General features: G+C 44.7%; 2 protein-coding genes across 2 annotated transcripts in view; one reads left to right on the forward strand and one right to left on the reverse strand.

Annotated features, from left to right (window-relative positions):
• Positions 1 to 5713: 5713 nt before the first annotated feature.
• T265_03675 (hypothetical protein) overlaps positions 5714 to 17238 on the reverse strand; it is a gene marked incomplete at both ends in the record, with an annotated part of 23220 nt that continues 11695 nt past the window's right edge. The window contains one exon of the mRNA XM_009168217.1: positions 5714 to 7249. Within this exon, the coding sequence (XP_009166481.1) occupies positions 5714 to 7249 (1536 nt within the window). The remainder of the gene's footprint in view (positions 7250 to 17238) is intronic.
• The window catches only part of T265_03676 (hypothetical protein), a gene marked incomplete at both ends in the record, with an annotated part of 23172 nt that continues 12166 nt past the window's right edge, over positions 6233 to 17238 (forward strand). The window contains 2 exons of the mRNA XM_009168218.1: positions 6233 to 6357; positions 6725 to 7061. Of these exons, the coding sequence (XP_009166482.1) occupies positions 6233 to 6357; positions 6725 to 7061 (462 nt within the window). The remainder of the gene's footprint in view (positions 6358 to 6724; positions 7062 to 17238) is intronic.

A 17238-nucleotide genomic window follows, 5' to 3' on the forward strand; every position in this document is an offset into this window, starting at 1 on the left:
GATTTATATATATATATATATATATATATATATATAAAGGGTATACATATTATTCGTATTTCATTGGATCAGGTGATTCATTCCTGAGGAGACAATAACTAAGTACACTGTTCGGTAGGGTCCTATTGACGACAAAATTTGGAAAGAAACCTAACTTTGATTAATATTCACTGAATTTAAGCAATACTGTAGTTCATATACATGATTTGGTGTAATCCTCCTCGGGTATAGGTTCACAAATTGCACAAATTTAAGGATCGTTTTTGCGGATCAACTTATGCTATTTTGGGATTAGAAACCTGGTCCTTTATTATTTAGTCTTCCTGGCGGATCGTGAGTAGCAGAGCTATACATATAGACCATTTTCACTTTGTTCGTATAGCACTGGCTTTTACCCCCCGCTTTGAATGGGCAACTACCCTATGTGGACGGTAGTCATGAACGGAATATACGCAAGTTGCCCCAGCCTAAAAGCTGATCAATCCAACCAGTATATCTCAACGGTCAGTAACACCCAAACTTCCTTCACTGGTGAAGACCACGAGGCATTGAACCGATAAGAGCTTGGTATCATCTTATACCAACAAAGGACAACTGCTAATGAGTTAGGTGATGAATTACTCCATCTTGTCAGCCACTAGTCTAGACAGCTACCATTCGTTTTCATGACATCCAAACTCCCGACTTGCCACTGGTCACCATTCATGCGCTTGCTGAGCATCGTTCACACACCCTAAACTCGTCAATGAAACCAGTACTTTGTATGTAAACTGTTATAAATTAGAAAAGGGTGTGTTAGATTTTGAGAAAGGTAGTCCCAACCAACGTATTACAAACAAAAATACACATCTGAGGATCCTTTGCATAGGTTTCTGTTCAGACCCTATAGACTTGAGCTTGTTTCTTCAGGCACTGATTTGTATACCAGACTTTACGTAGAGGGCGATGATGATACTTTGAGAAAAAACTTGAATGAGTTCTTTAAAATTTTTGTTTCAGCTCTACGGTTGTTTAATGAACTGACTAGCTTAACCACAGTTTGAGATAGTCCGGTTGCTAAGGTGCGAATCTACTTACCAGAAGGCTGTGGTTCGGACCCGACGCTGGCATCTTGGCTGGTTCTGTCTAGGTTTGGGCAACCTGGCAATATCTCAGCTAGCATATAGTTCCATGGCGAGCCCTCGGACACAACCAGACCTACTGAGACCAATGACAAAAGAACACAGCCGTCTATGCCCCGTTGCTTTTGATCTGGTACAGTTCCACGCATCAGTAGCACGCGGACCACAATAGGATGGAATAAATCTTGCTAGAGGACTGGGGTGTTTTAGCTCCATTCCCAGCTGGACGTCCACTCTTTGGAACACAATCTCAGAGTTGCTCTAGCACTCCACACGAAGACAGTCAATTAAGATCCATCCAAGGTATGAGCAACTCTGCCTATCACAAATTCGCCATTGGCTTATGAACCCACCAAACTCTGTTCCTAAGCATTGCCAATCAACTGAATGGAGGAATCTTTTGACCATCGTGGAAAATTGCAGAAGTTTTAATGAATTCATCTAATATAACTATTCATATTCCTTTTACAAACAAGTTCGCACGTGACATTCAGCTTTCATTTATGGGTGAGTGATATGGCTGGTTTGCTCGATTCTATGAATGAGGATTCGGTAACCGTACCGGCTGTGTCAACCGTTCAACCCGCCTGTCAGAATCTTCCAGTCAGGTAGCGCCACAAATATTTTGGAAACTGTTGACAATATCGATTAGTTTTAGGTGGTTGCGCAATTCGTAGAACTCATGCTCACATCACTCTCGATGAGCACTGCTTTTCCAGTCACGGTAATCCAGGTAGGTTTAGGGTACATCTGCGGAGTAGTGATAACACGCTTACCTGACATTTCAGATGCCCTAGCGTCGAAACACCGACCGGGGATATACACTACTGATGAGCTCTTATAAGAGCATAACTAGAGCCAGGACGAGAGCTGTTCCAGAACGAGAGTGATGCGAACGTGAATTTCACGAGTTTCGTGAATACCTACACCTTATTTTTAGGAATGACTGAAATACAGATTCCGGATAACATTCCCCAAGTGCTGCTGCAACAGTACCATAAAGTCATTATCTATTGAACCACTATTCTTGATCATTTTTCACTTTTATTGCACTATCCCAAACTCCATCGGATTGTGGCTTGTAAGCAAAGAACCCACTGGTTCAGTTCAAGTCAGTAGGGACTCAGTACTTTCGCCCGTCCGGCTTCACGCCAATTCTTTGCATGTGTAATATACAGTCAAAACTGTATGTCGAGGCAACTCTAAAACCTAGCTGATCGAAAATGATTAAAAATCGAAAAAGTTCCCGTTATCTGATGAGCCTGTCAGGAACGCTAGATGGCGGCGGAGACAGTGTTGGAATGCTTGTCCACAAACTGCCTCAGCCTTTTCAACAAACTTGGAGATGTTAACCAGTCAGCTTGCCTTGAACAGCCATCCATGATAACCGTACTTACAGGAACTTGGTTTACACCGGATAGATGTCCATGGATGGCTATTCTGTTTTTCGAGCTGACTCAGAATGCAGGGGCTGAAGGGGTTGCATTATATTTACATACAGCGATGCCCATCCCAGTTGTTCTCTCCGATACCACTCCTGCACGTGGTGGATTAAAATCCCACCGCGCGGGTACGATTCTCTCCTCTGTGTGGTTGCCTCTCGAGTTCTCCGGAAGATGACCAGTTCCTCATACAGACCCTTGAGCAACTCTCCTACGGCTGCGACTTCACTCATCTCTTGCTGATAGGTGATTTTAACGCTCCAAAGACCTCCTGGAAGAAGCTCCAGCGCGTCGGATCAGACAAACTTTTTGCGGCTGTGCTGTTCAAATACATGCGACATCACTGCAGAAACAAGCCATCAGCGTTCTCCTTGGAGGACAGGAACGGGGAACCAACGAGTCACCCAAAAGTGATATCTGAAGTCTATAAAAAACACTACGCAGGACTATATTCAGCCCCAGCCTCCTCGTCACATCCACTCTTGTCAGGGATTAACTACAAACCGACTTGGTCTTCACGGTGGAGGACATTCGTCAACTCTTTCACAAGATCAAACCCATTCTCGCGTTGGGGGCCAACGAGGTCCATCCAAGGATCCTGAGCGAAACTTCGTTCACACTGGCAATACATTCCTACTCAATCTTTCGTCAGTCGCTTGACAAAGGCCACCCTTCCTTAAGTTTAGAAAGAAGCGACTGTCAAGCCAATCTAAAAAACTTGTGACCGACCATCGCCCAGCAGCTACCGACTTATTAACCTCAATAGCGTGCGGTGGAACGCATTCTGAAGCGAGCCATCCTAGATCACCTTACTTCCAAGAACTTGGTATCTCCAATTCAACACGGATTTCTCCCGAACCGTTCTTGCATGACGAAATTGCTCGTAGTTATGGGCAGCTGAACCAAACCAAGGTCGAGGGACTCATACCGAATGCTATGTTTTTCGACTTCTCAAAAGCGTTCGATCGTGTCCCACACGCCCCGCTGGTAAACAAACTCGAGTCTTACGGGATTCAAGGGAAAATCTTACACTGTATCAGGGCGTCCCTACCAGGCGGATCATTCTGAGTGAGAATAGGATTGGCCTGTTCTTATACGGTGCCGGTCTCCTTTGGAGTTCTACAAGGCGCCGTTTTGGGACCATTGTTATTTCTTAAATGTCAACGAACTTCCAGATGTTCTTGCAAGCCCATGTCTACTTTTCGCGGTCGAGCTCAAATCCTGGAGTTCCAGTGTCACTGACATCCAAATGGATGTAGACGCTGCAAAGCACTGATTGTTGGACGGGCAACTTCCTCTGAATGACGAAAAGTGCTTCCATATGTCATTCAGAGGAGAGTCAGCGAACGCCTATTTCGTACATGGTGAGAATGAAGCAGAAGACATCACGAAGTTGAATGCCCAAAAAATGGTTTGGGTATCTGGATCCCCTCAAACATGTCCTTCTTACTGCACCATGAGAAATCTGCCCAAAAGGTACTCGCAGTTCCACGGATGTTTCGCCGAATGGAACTCCAAATACTCTATGGGACCTACGTCAGATCGCTTTATGAATATGCCACCCAAGTTGTCTACTCAGGACGCTAGAAAGACGTGACCCTCATTGAACGTATCCAGCGATCTGCTACGAAAACGATTGGTGGCCCTAAATTCGTGAAACGCGTCTCGCGATGCTTGATCTCCTTCCCCTGGAGTATCGCCACCTCCGAGAAAACCTAATTCTTGCTTCCTGTTTGAACAAGGTTTGGCCAACAGGCATTTCACCGTTGACCCAGCAAACACACGGCGAGGATTCTGTAAGATTTCCAAGCTAAGAGCGCACAGTCTTACCAGGCAAGTTTTTTTTCTCATTTTACGTAGTTTCTGCGTGGAATGACCTTCCTCCAACGGCTATTCACGCCCCATTTTCGAACCCAGTTCAAATCATTATTGGACACGTTTTTATGCGATTCTTAGCTCTGGCACGCTTGCAGCCCCGCTTTGAGAACTTAAAGAGCAGTGCTAAACCCTTTTTCGCTTGTGCCATTGTGGCGTTTTGTACTTTCATTTTACTTTCATTATAACACTACGTATGTCATCAATTGCATGATCGTTTTTTGCTTGAATACGAAAAACTACAGAAACGCGCACTTGTACAATTACACTTAATACAAGCGTGGTCACGTGCTTCGACCCTCTCTTCTGATTTCGTTCGCGCTTGCAGCGGTCAGTCGCGAGTCTCATGTGCTAACTCTGGTACCAAAACATTTCAGACCATCTTCGGAATCTATTATATGTGGGAACTGTTCAGAAGAAGACCTCTGGACCAACATAATTGGATTATTGTTTATTCGCTGACCTGGGCCAACGACGAACTATTTTAAAGAGAACAATTGTTAGTGAGTCTGTTCCATCTGACCTCTTTATTTTTGTATACCCAACCTAGCGTAATTATTTTTATTTCTTTGCCACACACTCCTGGTAAACTAACTTATTGGGTAGCCAGACACCTTCCATATGAACGGCAGCCACCGAATAACAATCACAAAACCGGCCCGGGAAGTTTGGGTGAAAGCCTCAATACTGTGCATCAATCCGTGAAGCTGTGAATTCCTGAGAATAATCCCCGAATGCTCGAGACCTACGGAGACACTCGACCCCCCACCAAAATCTTAATAGGGAAACCGGCAAACATCCAGTCAAACAGTCAGTCAAATTAGAAAAGGGCTGACGAGTGTTCAAAAGCAGGACCGAAGATGATAAAGGTTAAGGTAATTACTAGAGGCACAGTCGATGATGATGGATGTTCACCAGACGCCGATCAGACAGTCTAAATCAATGTCGAAAGTGTCTTTAAATATCGCTAGCCCCTCTCGTCATTTTTCGCGCTCGCTTGTGCGCCATAAAGTCTTTGCGTTCCTTGCTGGCGATTCTTTTTCCGACGCTAAGTAACTGGAGTGGTGACAGCAGTTCGATACAACAAACTGGCGACGAGGATGGGATCCCAACCCATGCGGAGAAACCCCAATGGACTTGCAGTCCATTAGATAAAATAGAACCGATCCTTCTTAACCATGTTCTGGAACAAGACTACGGACCTCATTACAAGTGCACCTATTCTTATTAGCCTCAGTTAACGCCGGGGGGAGGGGGGTAAAAGAAAATATACTTTCACTCACGCAATTCTTGAAAACGTTTTGATCGAGCCAGCTTGCCTTCAGGTGAGTCCGGTTGTCCGACTTCAGCAGAAAATGGAGAAGAATCCTGAATCAATAGCATAGCCGGCCACACTGGTAAGATGAGTACATCATCCTTCCAAACAGCTTTGTGTTCCAACAGACCAACGGCGGGCATATTCTCCATCGATTGATTCATCGTAATCTCTTTATTTGATGGAAATGAATCTTCCAGGTAACATCTTCTATCAGTAGTTTCAGACACATCTAAAAAGTTTTGACTCTCTGACGCATAAAGCCTTTCTTCTGGGGACCCGTTGTTACCGGTCACAGCAAACCTGTTATTACAAACAAAAGATGTGTTTTCAAGCATTCCGTTGGTTTCTTCAGGTTCACCTGCTATTAAACTCGGTTGATTTACTGCTGGACAACAACACTGGTTTGGAAGCGTATGCCTGCCAGAACGTTGTTCATCTCTGTGAGTTTGGCTCTCATTAGACTTCAACCGCGACCCATGTCTCGCATCATTGGGTGTACTGTGCATCAGTATGACAGCCTCAAGAAGTTCGAAAAGAAAGATACAGCTGAATCCAATGAACAGCGAACAGAGTCCGCCAACTTCCGAGAACAGTTTGGCAAGTGAGAATATTTCCTCTTCTGTGGCCACGTGGACCGATTCACTGCGAATCAGCTTCAGTTTACAGACGCCGACCGAGATGTTGGCCTCTGCTCCGGAGACTGTAACCTCATTATGCTTGATAAACTTGGTCATTACACATGGCAACGGACAAACTTTGTACGAAATCTGCTGATCGACACAATGTTTCTTCTCACATGCCGGTCCTCCTCGACAGGCTGCTTCGTTATAACCGAGCACATGTAGCGTGCAGTTGCACCCACATTCATGGAGCACCTGACGCCAACATTCTGCCCAGCCACATGATTCTCGACCATAGAGGAATGCAGTTCCGAACAGGAGTACAGCTTTGCTCTTCTCTTCAAACAGTGAAGCTCGGTCGGCTTCGGACGGATTTCGGGGATTTGACTGCGCTCCCCTCGAACTGAGTGAGTTTGTTTGCGTCAAATTCAGCCGAAGCTTGTCCAAAAAGTCCTCATACCAGTGGACTTGTCTTTCATCGTTTTCCCAGTCTTTGTCAGGAAAGCCGATCACACCATCCACTGGATCCTCAGTCGAACTGATCGGATCCTCGGAAGACTTGGCGTATTCCGCGGCCATGGATTTCGCATCGGGACCTTTGTGGCATGGATTTCGAGCTGTTTGGAGTCTTGATGTGACAGACTTGGAAAAGTACAAAGAAATTATGCTTTTTGGATTGATAATGGTATGTATATGACGATCATACGCACTGAAAGGTAGTTCTCCACGCTCATGTGTAATGATTGTGAACGAGATTGGATCGGCGATGGACGTGGATTGATCGATCTCTACCTCCAAATATGACCATCGATCTCTGGGTGATGGAGAACGAAGCTCAAACGTTGTGCATAGAAACGACCGGGCGTTCGGGACCTGAAAACAAGAATAATTGCAACCAGTTGAGTGCAACATTCACACTCACTTCGTTTTGGTCCGTCAATGAATTACAAAAATATCAAAATCTTGCAAACAGACTTGCAATTTTTCTAAATTTTTCAACCAGCTGATTACACTTGTTCAAATTTGTTCCCCACTTCAGACATGCTGAATGGCACTTAGTTTGATCTGAGAAAGTCATTTTAAAATTTGGATGACAAATGTTGCCAACTTTTAAAGTTGTTTCGGTCTCTAAATCAGACGATATTTTGTCGGTAATTTGATGAATTCGTCACGTTAACTTGTCTTACTCAGTCGCTTTTACAACAAGCCGAATTCGGGAAATGTTTGTTTCCGACTATTGTTAATCCGCTTTGAATAAGGTACTGAGTATGACGGAAAGGATCTAGCGAAATCTGGTGAAATCTCCATCACATGGTGGAAAATTAGTTGGATAGTTTGCCTGTGGTTTACTGGGATCTTTTCCAGATAAGCCCTGACAAAAATGAAGCCTCGTCACCCGAAAAAGATTAGAAAAAAGAGGATATGAAGTTTGTACTGTTAGTTTTATTAAAGACGGTGAAATAAGGACATGTCATTAATAATTTGCGTGAAAAGGTCCGTTTTTTTCGGTGCCTTTGCCTCCAAACGACCTCACACAAGTAGCTTTCCACGAAAGGTCGGTGTGTGCCGCATTGGCGTTTATTTTGCATCTTGTAGACATGCCGAAGAGATTCGATGGTTTGTGTGTGAGCTTTAGTCGTTGGATCCACAAAGTTTTTGGTATGATCAACCGTTTCATGAGTATGGTTCATGTCAATAATCGTTTCAATCATGATTAAGCCGGCAGCGATGCAGGCCTGGATTGTGTCCATGAGAGTGACCGCAGTTCGACCTGGCACTGAATACATGAAAATCTCTTCACTATCCCGGCAGATCCCTACGAAAATCCACTGCTGGTGAAGAACTCGCCCTGCGTGGGTTTTACGGCGAGATATTGGTATTTCATGGATCTGGACGTGTAGACTTGGGCCGCCGATAGCTGTTGGAGTCTGCAAAAGCCGCCAGGCGCAAACTCCTCGAAGAAGCTTCTTCCAGCCAACAGCGGTCATGTGGCTAATATATCATCACTCTAAGCAGAATTTGATTTTTTTTATAAATTTTCGGACCAGCAGTAAATGAATAGAATTAGTGTCCTAAACCCAATCCTAGACTGCTCCAGCCAAGTTACCTTTCGAAGGCCGATTTCTTGCCGACACTGTCAGGCATTAAACCTCTACCTGTCAGAAACGGTTGAAGGTGTCATTTGGTGGTCATTGTTGCATAAACGCTGCTGATGGATCACTCCGTGACTTTGCAAAAACATATTGCCATCACGGACAAACAGTTGAATATAGATCTCACCTGAGTTGGGTGAGCTAAGCTAGTCTTAAAGGATCGAAGGATTGCCTTACTGGGATGCGTTTTCCACACGACCTTAGAGCATGCGTTTACTATGGTGCAGTCGTCATAAGCCGGCTGGATTGTAACCCAGCTTTCGTCACAAAAACCAACAGAGACTGTATATCACACGGCCTCCTGTTTGGAGTGAAGATGCAATCCAGGTAACCAATGACACATGTGGCTGATTTTCTGTCCGCGTCTCTTTGCCTTGCAGACAGTCTTCCAATCACCAAAATGCGCACCGTTTTCACTCTTGTTTGGCTGTTACCAGCTGTTTGATGGCCGGAGTGTTCAGCCTGTCAGACTGACTGACTGACTGACTGACTGACTGACTGACTGTCTAGAGTCACGAGAATCTCGCAACCGCCGCTCGCACTGCGACGTCAAAATCAAACATGTACTTAGATTGTCTGGAACGTTTGCATACGTTACACCTGTAGGAGGCTCTTAAACACCGGCTCATTTGAAAACAATGTTCGGGGTCAATTGTGTGCAAAATTTCAAGCCGAAGGTGCTCGCGTTCGTGTCTGCGCAACATCTTATCGGGCGTTGGAATTAACCGAGCTGGCGGCTGGAATTCCAGAAAGGGATGTGGTGCACACACTTGGAGTTTTCATCCCTTAGGACTTCCCAATTTCACATTGATAGATGAGGACATTGTTAGCACGCTCCTTTAAAAATGGCTACCATACGTGTTGAAGCTGTCTCCGAGACAAATGTGATTTTTAGAAACTTTAAATTCAAGTAGATGTCGCGTATCATTAACCGAGACGAGTCAACCATGTGGTTTCTTCAGTCATTCAAAACGAGGCCACTACGCGATTTTTAGCTTTTCCCCTCTGTCGTGATTTTCGTACCATGTCACGTTAGGGTAGGCCATCAGGCCAAGACAGTATAAGACAAAAAATATCCGCTTGCACTTCCGCAAAGCCAAGTCGTATACATCGACTATTCAAATCATGATATGAGGTCAGATCAACGCAGTGAGTAACTAAGAAGGAGATATGACCAGTTCTTCACGCGATAAGCGGATGTAGTTTTTTGTCATGGGTGGATGGGAAGTTTGGTTACCACCTTTATCCTCGGTGTTTTCGTCCGACAGACATTCTCATTACTGAACACAAATTTGAAAAAAACTGTCAAAAAATATACCTACGGGAGTGAGCTAGATGCCGGTTTTCTACTTGTTCTTATCAATACCTTGGATCACCACTAGGATGATTCTGTCGATGACATTTCCTCTGCGTTACTGTGACCCTAGATGAAATTTCCCAGATCCCCAAAATGAGCACGTCATGTGAAATTCGACGGACTGATGAGGACGACCGATTATAACGTTGTAGTATTCGCGTAAAGTGGTCCGTCTCCAACTGTTGTTTCCTAAATCGGGATATCCGGGAAAATTGTTCCTCAGATGGCGGGTAACAACTGCTGATCACCCATCAGTTCCGTCACGAATGGCCTGGAACTCACCAAGGTGTGACAATTGGAGCACCTGTGTGATGCCACAAGCGCAGAATCTCTCAGATCAGGTTTGTCACTCATCAGAGTTCTGACCACAAAATATTCAAGGTTATGCGTTGGAACAAATGTTCTTTTAAAAAAATGTACTGTAGTGCTAATTCTCTCGGAACGTTGCTGTCTTGCGGTCCGGCTTTTGAGAAAAAGGCCTTCAGTGAGGGTGGTTGGCATTGACACTCTCAGTCTGCAAATCTTGACTCATCTGACACCGAAGCAAGCGGTACATCATTCGTTTAGAATTGATAAACAAGAAGTCAGCATCCACTCCCAGTCACTGGATTGACCAGCCGAACGTTACCCACTCATTTCAGGTTTCGCACTTTCATCACTGATCCAGTGAGGATTGCGACAGACTGTGCAGTTGTCTTCTGCCTTATCAGAAAGAATGGTCGTCGGTCGTCTGGGTGCAGATCGATAGTAATCCACGTGCGGGTCCGTCCGCAACGTCTTTGCAGGGGTCTCGCAAACGTGAAGTGACTAGTCTGTTTCACGTGTCCGCTCAAGCGTGTAGCTTTAAAATGATCAAACATCGAATTACGACGTCTTGAGTGTCCCGTTTGCACAAGCTAGAATATCGGGTACCATTTTGAGTACCGTGAGTTGAATAGACCTGGCACAATTTACGGTTTATTATAGATACAAGCCAGTGAGACGATATAATACCTATCCATCCATGTTAATCCCAATCGATGGTATTAGCTGGCCTATCTTTTTCATCTAAGCAGTCCGCCAACTCACGAAAACGATAGCTTGATTTTGGCGTACGATCGGTAACGTGCAGAGTCAGTCGCACAACGCAGTCGGGGTTTTTGCCTGGTGCTTAGCTATGACACGTAACTTTGTGTAGTTGTCAGTGAACGTAGAATCATGAGCGAAAATAGGGGGAAAGAACTTGCAACCCAAAGTTCACAGAATCCTTCTTCCAAATCCATGTAGGTTCCCCCATCAACTTAACACCTGTTGACCCAACTTAACGCAGAGAATCCTCCGGCGGACACCAAACACACACCTTTAGCTGATTGATTCTTCTCCCGCCTTAAATCTCGACCATTCTCGTAACCTCGTCACTTGGCTTGTTTGTTTCAAAAGTGAAATGTTGTCCACTAATAAATCTACTGATTGTTCCCAAAATTTTTCGGAAATTTTCAAGTCTGTTTGGACAAATTTCTACAACGAAGAGGACGTACGAAGAGAAAAATCGACACTGTACTAGCCTGCCACCAACAATCGACATGTTCACATCTTCCAGACATTCACTCTCATTCAACTTTGATTTGATTTAATCAGTCAGTTTCAAGTTAGCTTCAAGCCTGCGAATTTTCAGTGCAAGTACATTCTCATTTGGGCTTATCAGTCATCTATTGTCAAACTGTTATCGTCGGACCACCATTCGTTCACCGATCAATCAGACCAAAAACGGTGACTGCTGGAAGGATGATACCACGAGGGCAATGTGAACCTCTTTTGTGACTACACTTCACCACAAGCCATCATTTAGTCCTACGTATTCAGTTCTGGAAGAAAGCAAATGTCTTTGTTGTGGTCCGGAACAAGTAGCCCGCGATGAAATAAATCGGGTTATCTTTAGATCCCCAGTGAAAGGAAGAAGGCCTTCTCTGCGGAGTTACTTAGTAGGAAATGCCGACTAAACAGTTACATACTATTGGACAGGGGAGCTAAACTCTCATATGCATCTCATATGCATCTCTCATATGCATCCATCTTCACTTGAACGCGTCTTCCTGAACTTTCCTGAATATTCATTGACTGCTGCTCAAGTGCAAGCAAATGGGACTCCACAAATTCCGTAATAGATCTCACTTTTCAAGAGACGCAAAGTGGATTCACGAGAAACCAAAAGGGATTCACGAGAAAACCACACACTACTCGCATGCCTCCCAGCCAGTAGTATCATCGTTAAACAAGTACCACCAGTACCATGAATTCTGCCATGTCTTATCCCATTCCTACTTGCAAACCGTCATAGATGTTGTCGTTCTGTTGCCTCAGAATAAATTGTTACACACACAAGTGTGTGTGAGTGAGTGAACAGAGGTGATAGCACTGGCAGTTACAGAAAGGATACTAGGACACGATAACATATCCACCTTTCCTTCCCAATCCTAAAAGATCCTCTACTGACTTGAACTAACCGCCAACTGCTGAGGTTACTTCCTAGCCGAGGCAGACAATTTTGTTTTGGTTCCAACTGGCCGTGGTTTGGTTCAGACGGTTTGTTAATGGACAACAGACCGGTCTGTTGGAAAAATTCTCTCTTCGCTCGGTTCTGATCAACACAAGAACAAGGACATAATTTAATCTGCGAAACGTGAGGATCGTTGTGCGTGGAGATAGTAGATAAATAAGGGAGTCCCTACAAGGATGGCACTCCGTCGCTGAATCACACAACAGACGGACAGAAATTTGTCAAATCCACGCACCAACCCAAACGAATAATGGTAAACTTACTCGGACCTCTCAGATAGACAGACAAATCAAACAGTATCAGGGACAATCTCGGTGAGTGTGAGTCTCAAAGACTACCCATACTTCGACTAATCAGGAAGCAGGTGGAAGAACCAGGGAGCAGGACCGATCATCCAGAAGTTGAATTTTAATCAGAGGCCACCCCTTGATCGGAAAGGCATCAACACCAGAACCATGTTGGTCAACATTTGGATACCGATGATTATCTATCGCGCTACGTGCTGATGGTACAACCTTGATTCCCTAGGCCAAGGTTCCATCCCACGTGTGCAGTTAACAGCTGCAGTGGTTGAAAGAAGTTCCAACTTCGGTAATCGTGAAATCAGTTTGTTGACTTCCGGATTCTGCCAATATCTGGGGGGAAAATTGGGTCAGTCACTTGACGCAGTGCTGCCTATGCTCAAACAATCGAACAAACACCAGGCATAACGCACTACTCATAAGGTTGTTGAAGATACCTTGGCAACCTTATGAGTAGATTGTCACGTCTAAACAACAAAGTATTGTAACCTCTCAAATATCGTACCAACTGGAATGTAATGCGCCCTACAGCAACACATTCAGTTAAAGAATATCACGAAGAGATTCGGGTGGATTCATGTGAATTTCTTTTCGAAACCGAATTCGTATGCAAATGACAGTAATCGTCGAAAACACTACGCACGTTCTGGTGACGCAGGTGTACTTTCCAAGGTAACGGCTTGCTTCATTGCCTGGTGCAGCTACTACTCTGAACGAGGGTTTGTTAAGCATCAGTTGGATCATGATCTTTCAAACGAGATGGCTCAATGGTTAGAGCGCGAATTTACTGAATTTACTGGAAGGTCCATGGTTCGAGGCCATCCTCTGCATCTCGACTTCTCCTACCCAGGCTGTAGCAGCGCAGCAGTATCCAAGCCGTTGTGCTTCTTTCGGAGTGGCATAGCAGCTGGGCTCCAAAAGGGTTCTACTGCTAAAAGATTGTATGTATTTCATGTATATTTTTCAAAAGATGATATGGAAAAGTACAGAAGCGATACTAAGAGCAGCTGAAGGTCCCTTTCAGCCACTCGTTGATGATGAACAAAGCAGTAAGGTAGTGAGTAATTTTCACTCCTCAAACTATCCCCATCGGACATACAACTAATGGGTGTTTCGTGGATCAGGAAACCAAGACGCACAGTGCGGAACATCCATCGGTAGACCAGCACTTGTCTGACCAGACCTTGTTTTAGCTAACTTAAAACTGAATGCGTGTCAACTTACCGAGTAGCGTTAGTATGGGTGTGGTCTTCGCCACTCAGGAGATTTCAGAACCACCGAAACGTTTCCTGTGAGATTCGTCACTGTGGTACTGCTGTCCGCAGATCAGCCGAAAATCATGTCGTTTGGATGAATGTGTCACGTGGAGGCTACAGACTAGACGATGACGGGCCTGATTGGTCAGAGTGTTAGCTAATCAGGATTGAGCATTACAGTTTGGCGCTCCTGGTCATCTATTCAAGATTCTAGGGCGAACTTGTGGAAAATTCTGTAGTCACCGTATAAATACGGCGGTAAAAATCCTCTTTCGTCCTCAGAAAGGGCTGTCGCAAGGTACTGTGCCTTTTGATATACCATGGTGGGCGGAACAGGAAGCCAATGTCCGACATTGAATTTACACCACCGTTTGCAACATGTAATAACTATTCTACAAAGTAACAGTATCACACCTACCGCTTTTTACATCATCAGTCCCGCTCTGCTCGCCCTAGAGAGCCGGAAACTGTACGCGGTGTTTTATTGCTTGTTTTCCACCACCTGGTACAACAAACGTCATGTTCAGCGCGGAACAAACGCATAACAACCGGAATTACATGACATTTGCACCGACTGAAGTGAAAGCAGAGCAATAAATGAAGCGAACAAGGAGAGAGGGAGAGAGAGAGAGAGAGGGGGCAAAATAGAAGGAACATGGCTTTGTGAATCGAACACTTCTCTTGTGAAATTTCAAATGGATATATAAGCTTAATGAAACGTTTTGAAACTCATCATCACCACAAAAACCCCGAGTACAGAAGATGAGTAGGTCGTAGTCACGTCGGATTTCCCATGTATGTCACACGGGTTGACATAATGTTCATTTTTCCGATGAAGTTCTCTATGATTGTCAGCGTGACCGATGCTTGCCGGTAACTTAACTATTATGTGAGTCTGTGGGATCCTGAACATCCGAAGAGCCGATAATCTTTAAGCGGACGATATAAATTATCTGGCACCGCCATTCGGCACTTTGTAGCCACCCGGTCACTCACATACTGTTCAGCTCGCAATAGCCTACTGGATCACGAGACTTGTCTCTTTTTAATGCCCACAACTACGTCACACTAAGGTGACTCGTCAGACGTCGATGGTCTGCACCGTCTAGTGAGCGTAGCAACCAGTTATGTGCTGACGCACCCACGTACGCACCATCCGACCTACATATATGGGAAACCGAACACAGTCAGCACACAGTCTCGCGCGCGCGCAGGGAGCAAGGAGTCAGCCAAATATTCCAAGTCGACGGACAATCATGGAGTTACGTGTAGCAGTCGCACTGCGGAGAAAAACACGTTCCCGCCGTCCGGACTTTTACGAAGGAACTCTCCAACGATAAGTTCCCTTTTATTGACTCGCTCCCTTCTCGCACTGTATTTGTTTTTATACGTGTCGCAACCATACCAAAGACTTTTATTGATCATATACCTTCTGATTTGCAAAAACTTTTATTGATCATATACCTTCTGATTTGTATTATGGCTATCACCACCTCTGCACTAATAACTTCCCAGTAAATTTCTGGGTCCGATTAATCCGCTGCGAATAAGCAGGTGAACAAGCAAGTAGAACATAAGATTGACGGAAACTCGGGGACTGCACCTACCTGGTGAGCCCCAAGAAGGGCGAAACCGGTCGTGAGCTGTCGACGAATTTTCAGCAATCTTGTGAGTAGTGCATTACAAATATACAGGTGACGGGATGTTTTTGACCAATAACTAGATGGTTGGTACGTTGCTGCGTTCGAATTACTCTCACATGAAGGGTCGTTCACCTATCCTGGTCATGATTCTGGTCCTTGAAGTCGAGTTTCGCTCTCGTTGGAGCTTGAATTCAAACTATAGACATGAGCGACGACTGTGTTACCACCAATCCACAAGTGCACGCTGGACTGATCAGAATGAAAAGGGGAAAGTGTTCACAACTGATCGATACAATCAGCTTTGTTCAGTGGCAGCAGCAATCCGCACTCAACACACTCCTGCGAAGTTAAAGACGTGTAGTGTGCGAACGGCAAATTTTTTCATAATCAATTTAGGCAGGTTGTCCGAAAGGAGATAGAAAGCAAGGTTAAATTCAGCAATCTCAAAAAGCAACTTGTGTTGTCCGGCAATTCATACAAATCCTTATCTTAGAAGCAATATCATTTCTAGTGATCCAAGCCGGTTTGATTAATAGATTATTCTCCCTTATGTATCCATTTCTTGCTGGGGGAAGCTTATTCTTTGTCCTGTCTAATAATACGTCGATTAGGTCACGTTTATAAACCTCCGGTATACTGAGAACTTTACGTTGGTTTGCTGTATAAAAGAAGGAAGATATCTCAGGGGACCACCGCAGGAAACCAAAATATTGAACTACCCCGTCCCATCAAATTAAGATAAAGAGAGGTTAAACACTAATCAAATTTTGACCGGAATTTCCAGGGAACTAGGATATGACCTTTGGTTGTTGGTCTGTTCGCCGAGCTTGGCAGTTGGATTGCAAACCAATCGAGGTGACATCGTCAGTGCAGAGTCGAATGGGTGAATTTCTCCTATGCTGCCTGTGATTATATAGTTTCTAAACGGCATCTGGTAGCTCTGGAAACGGTTTTCGTGTGGTTTGATTGGTCTACTGTGAATCTGACCTGGTCTCAATCTCCTGCGTCTGGTTGGTTCGTTGGGCGTATTCAATTCGGCAGTTCTGTGTGTGGTTGTTCTGCTGTGATTCGGCCGTATTCTTCTTGCTTTGTAGTGTGAGTTTGTTTCCTTGATTGGTTGGTTCATCGGCCTTCTGTTTTTAATGACTTTCTTCCTTTGACCCAATTAGTCCGTTGGTTGCCGTTAGGTTTCTTGGCTCGTGACTGTGTGGTTCTTTTGCTCGTAACGGCTGATAGACTGGGTCAATATCGATGTGTTTATTGATCGACTATTGCGTGGAGTACCACCCCTCGCTCCCGATTTGTTATTGTGTGAGCAAGTATTTGAACATTGTCCCAATTGAACTTGTGTCCTTCTCCGTCTTCGTGGATTGAGACGAGTGACATTGGGTCATGTCTTCTACTGGCAAGCTTGTGTTCGTGTATTCTCGTAGCACGTTTTCTTCCCGTTTGGCCAACATAATGTTTCTCGCACTCGTTGCATTCAAGTTTGTAGACCACGTTAGTCTTCCTCAAAGCATCCAAACTTCCCTTTGGTTTCGAGAGGGCTCTTCTCAACATGTTTGTAGGCTTAAAGGCGACTGCAATTCCATGTTGTCGTAGGTGTCGTGCAATC

This window comes from Opisthorchis viverrini (assembly GCF_000715545.1).
Source record: "Opisthorchis viverrini unplaced genomic scaffold opera_v5_53, whole genome shotgun sequence".
Classification (NCBI taxonomy): Eukaryota; Metazoa; Platyhelminthes; class Trematoda; order Opisthorchiida; family Opisthorchiidae; genus Opisthorchis; species Opisthorchis viverrini.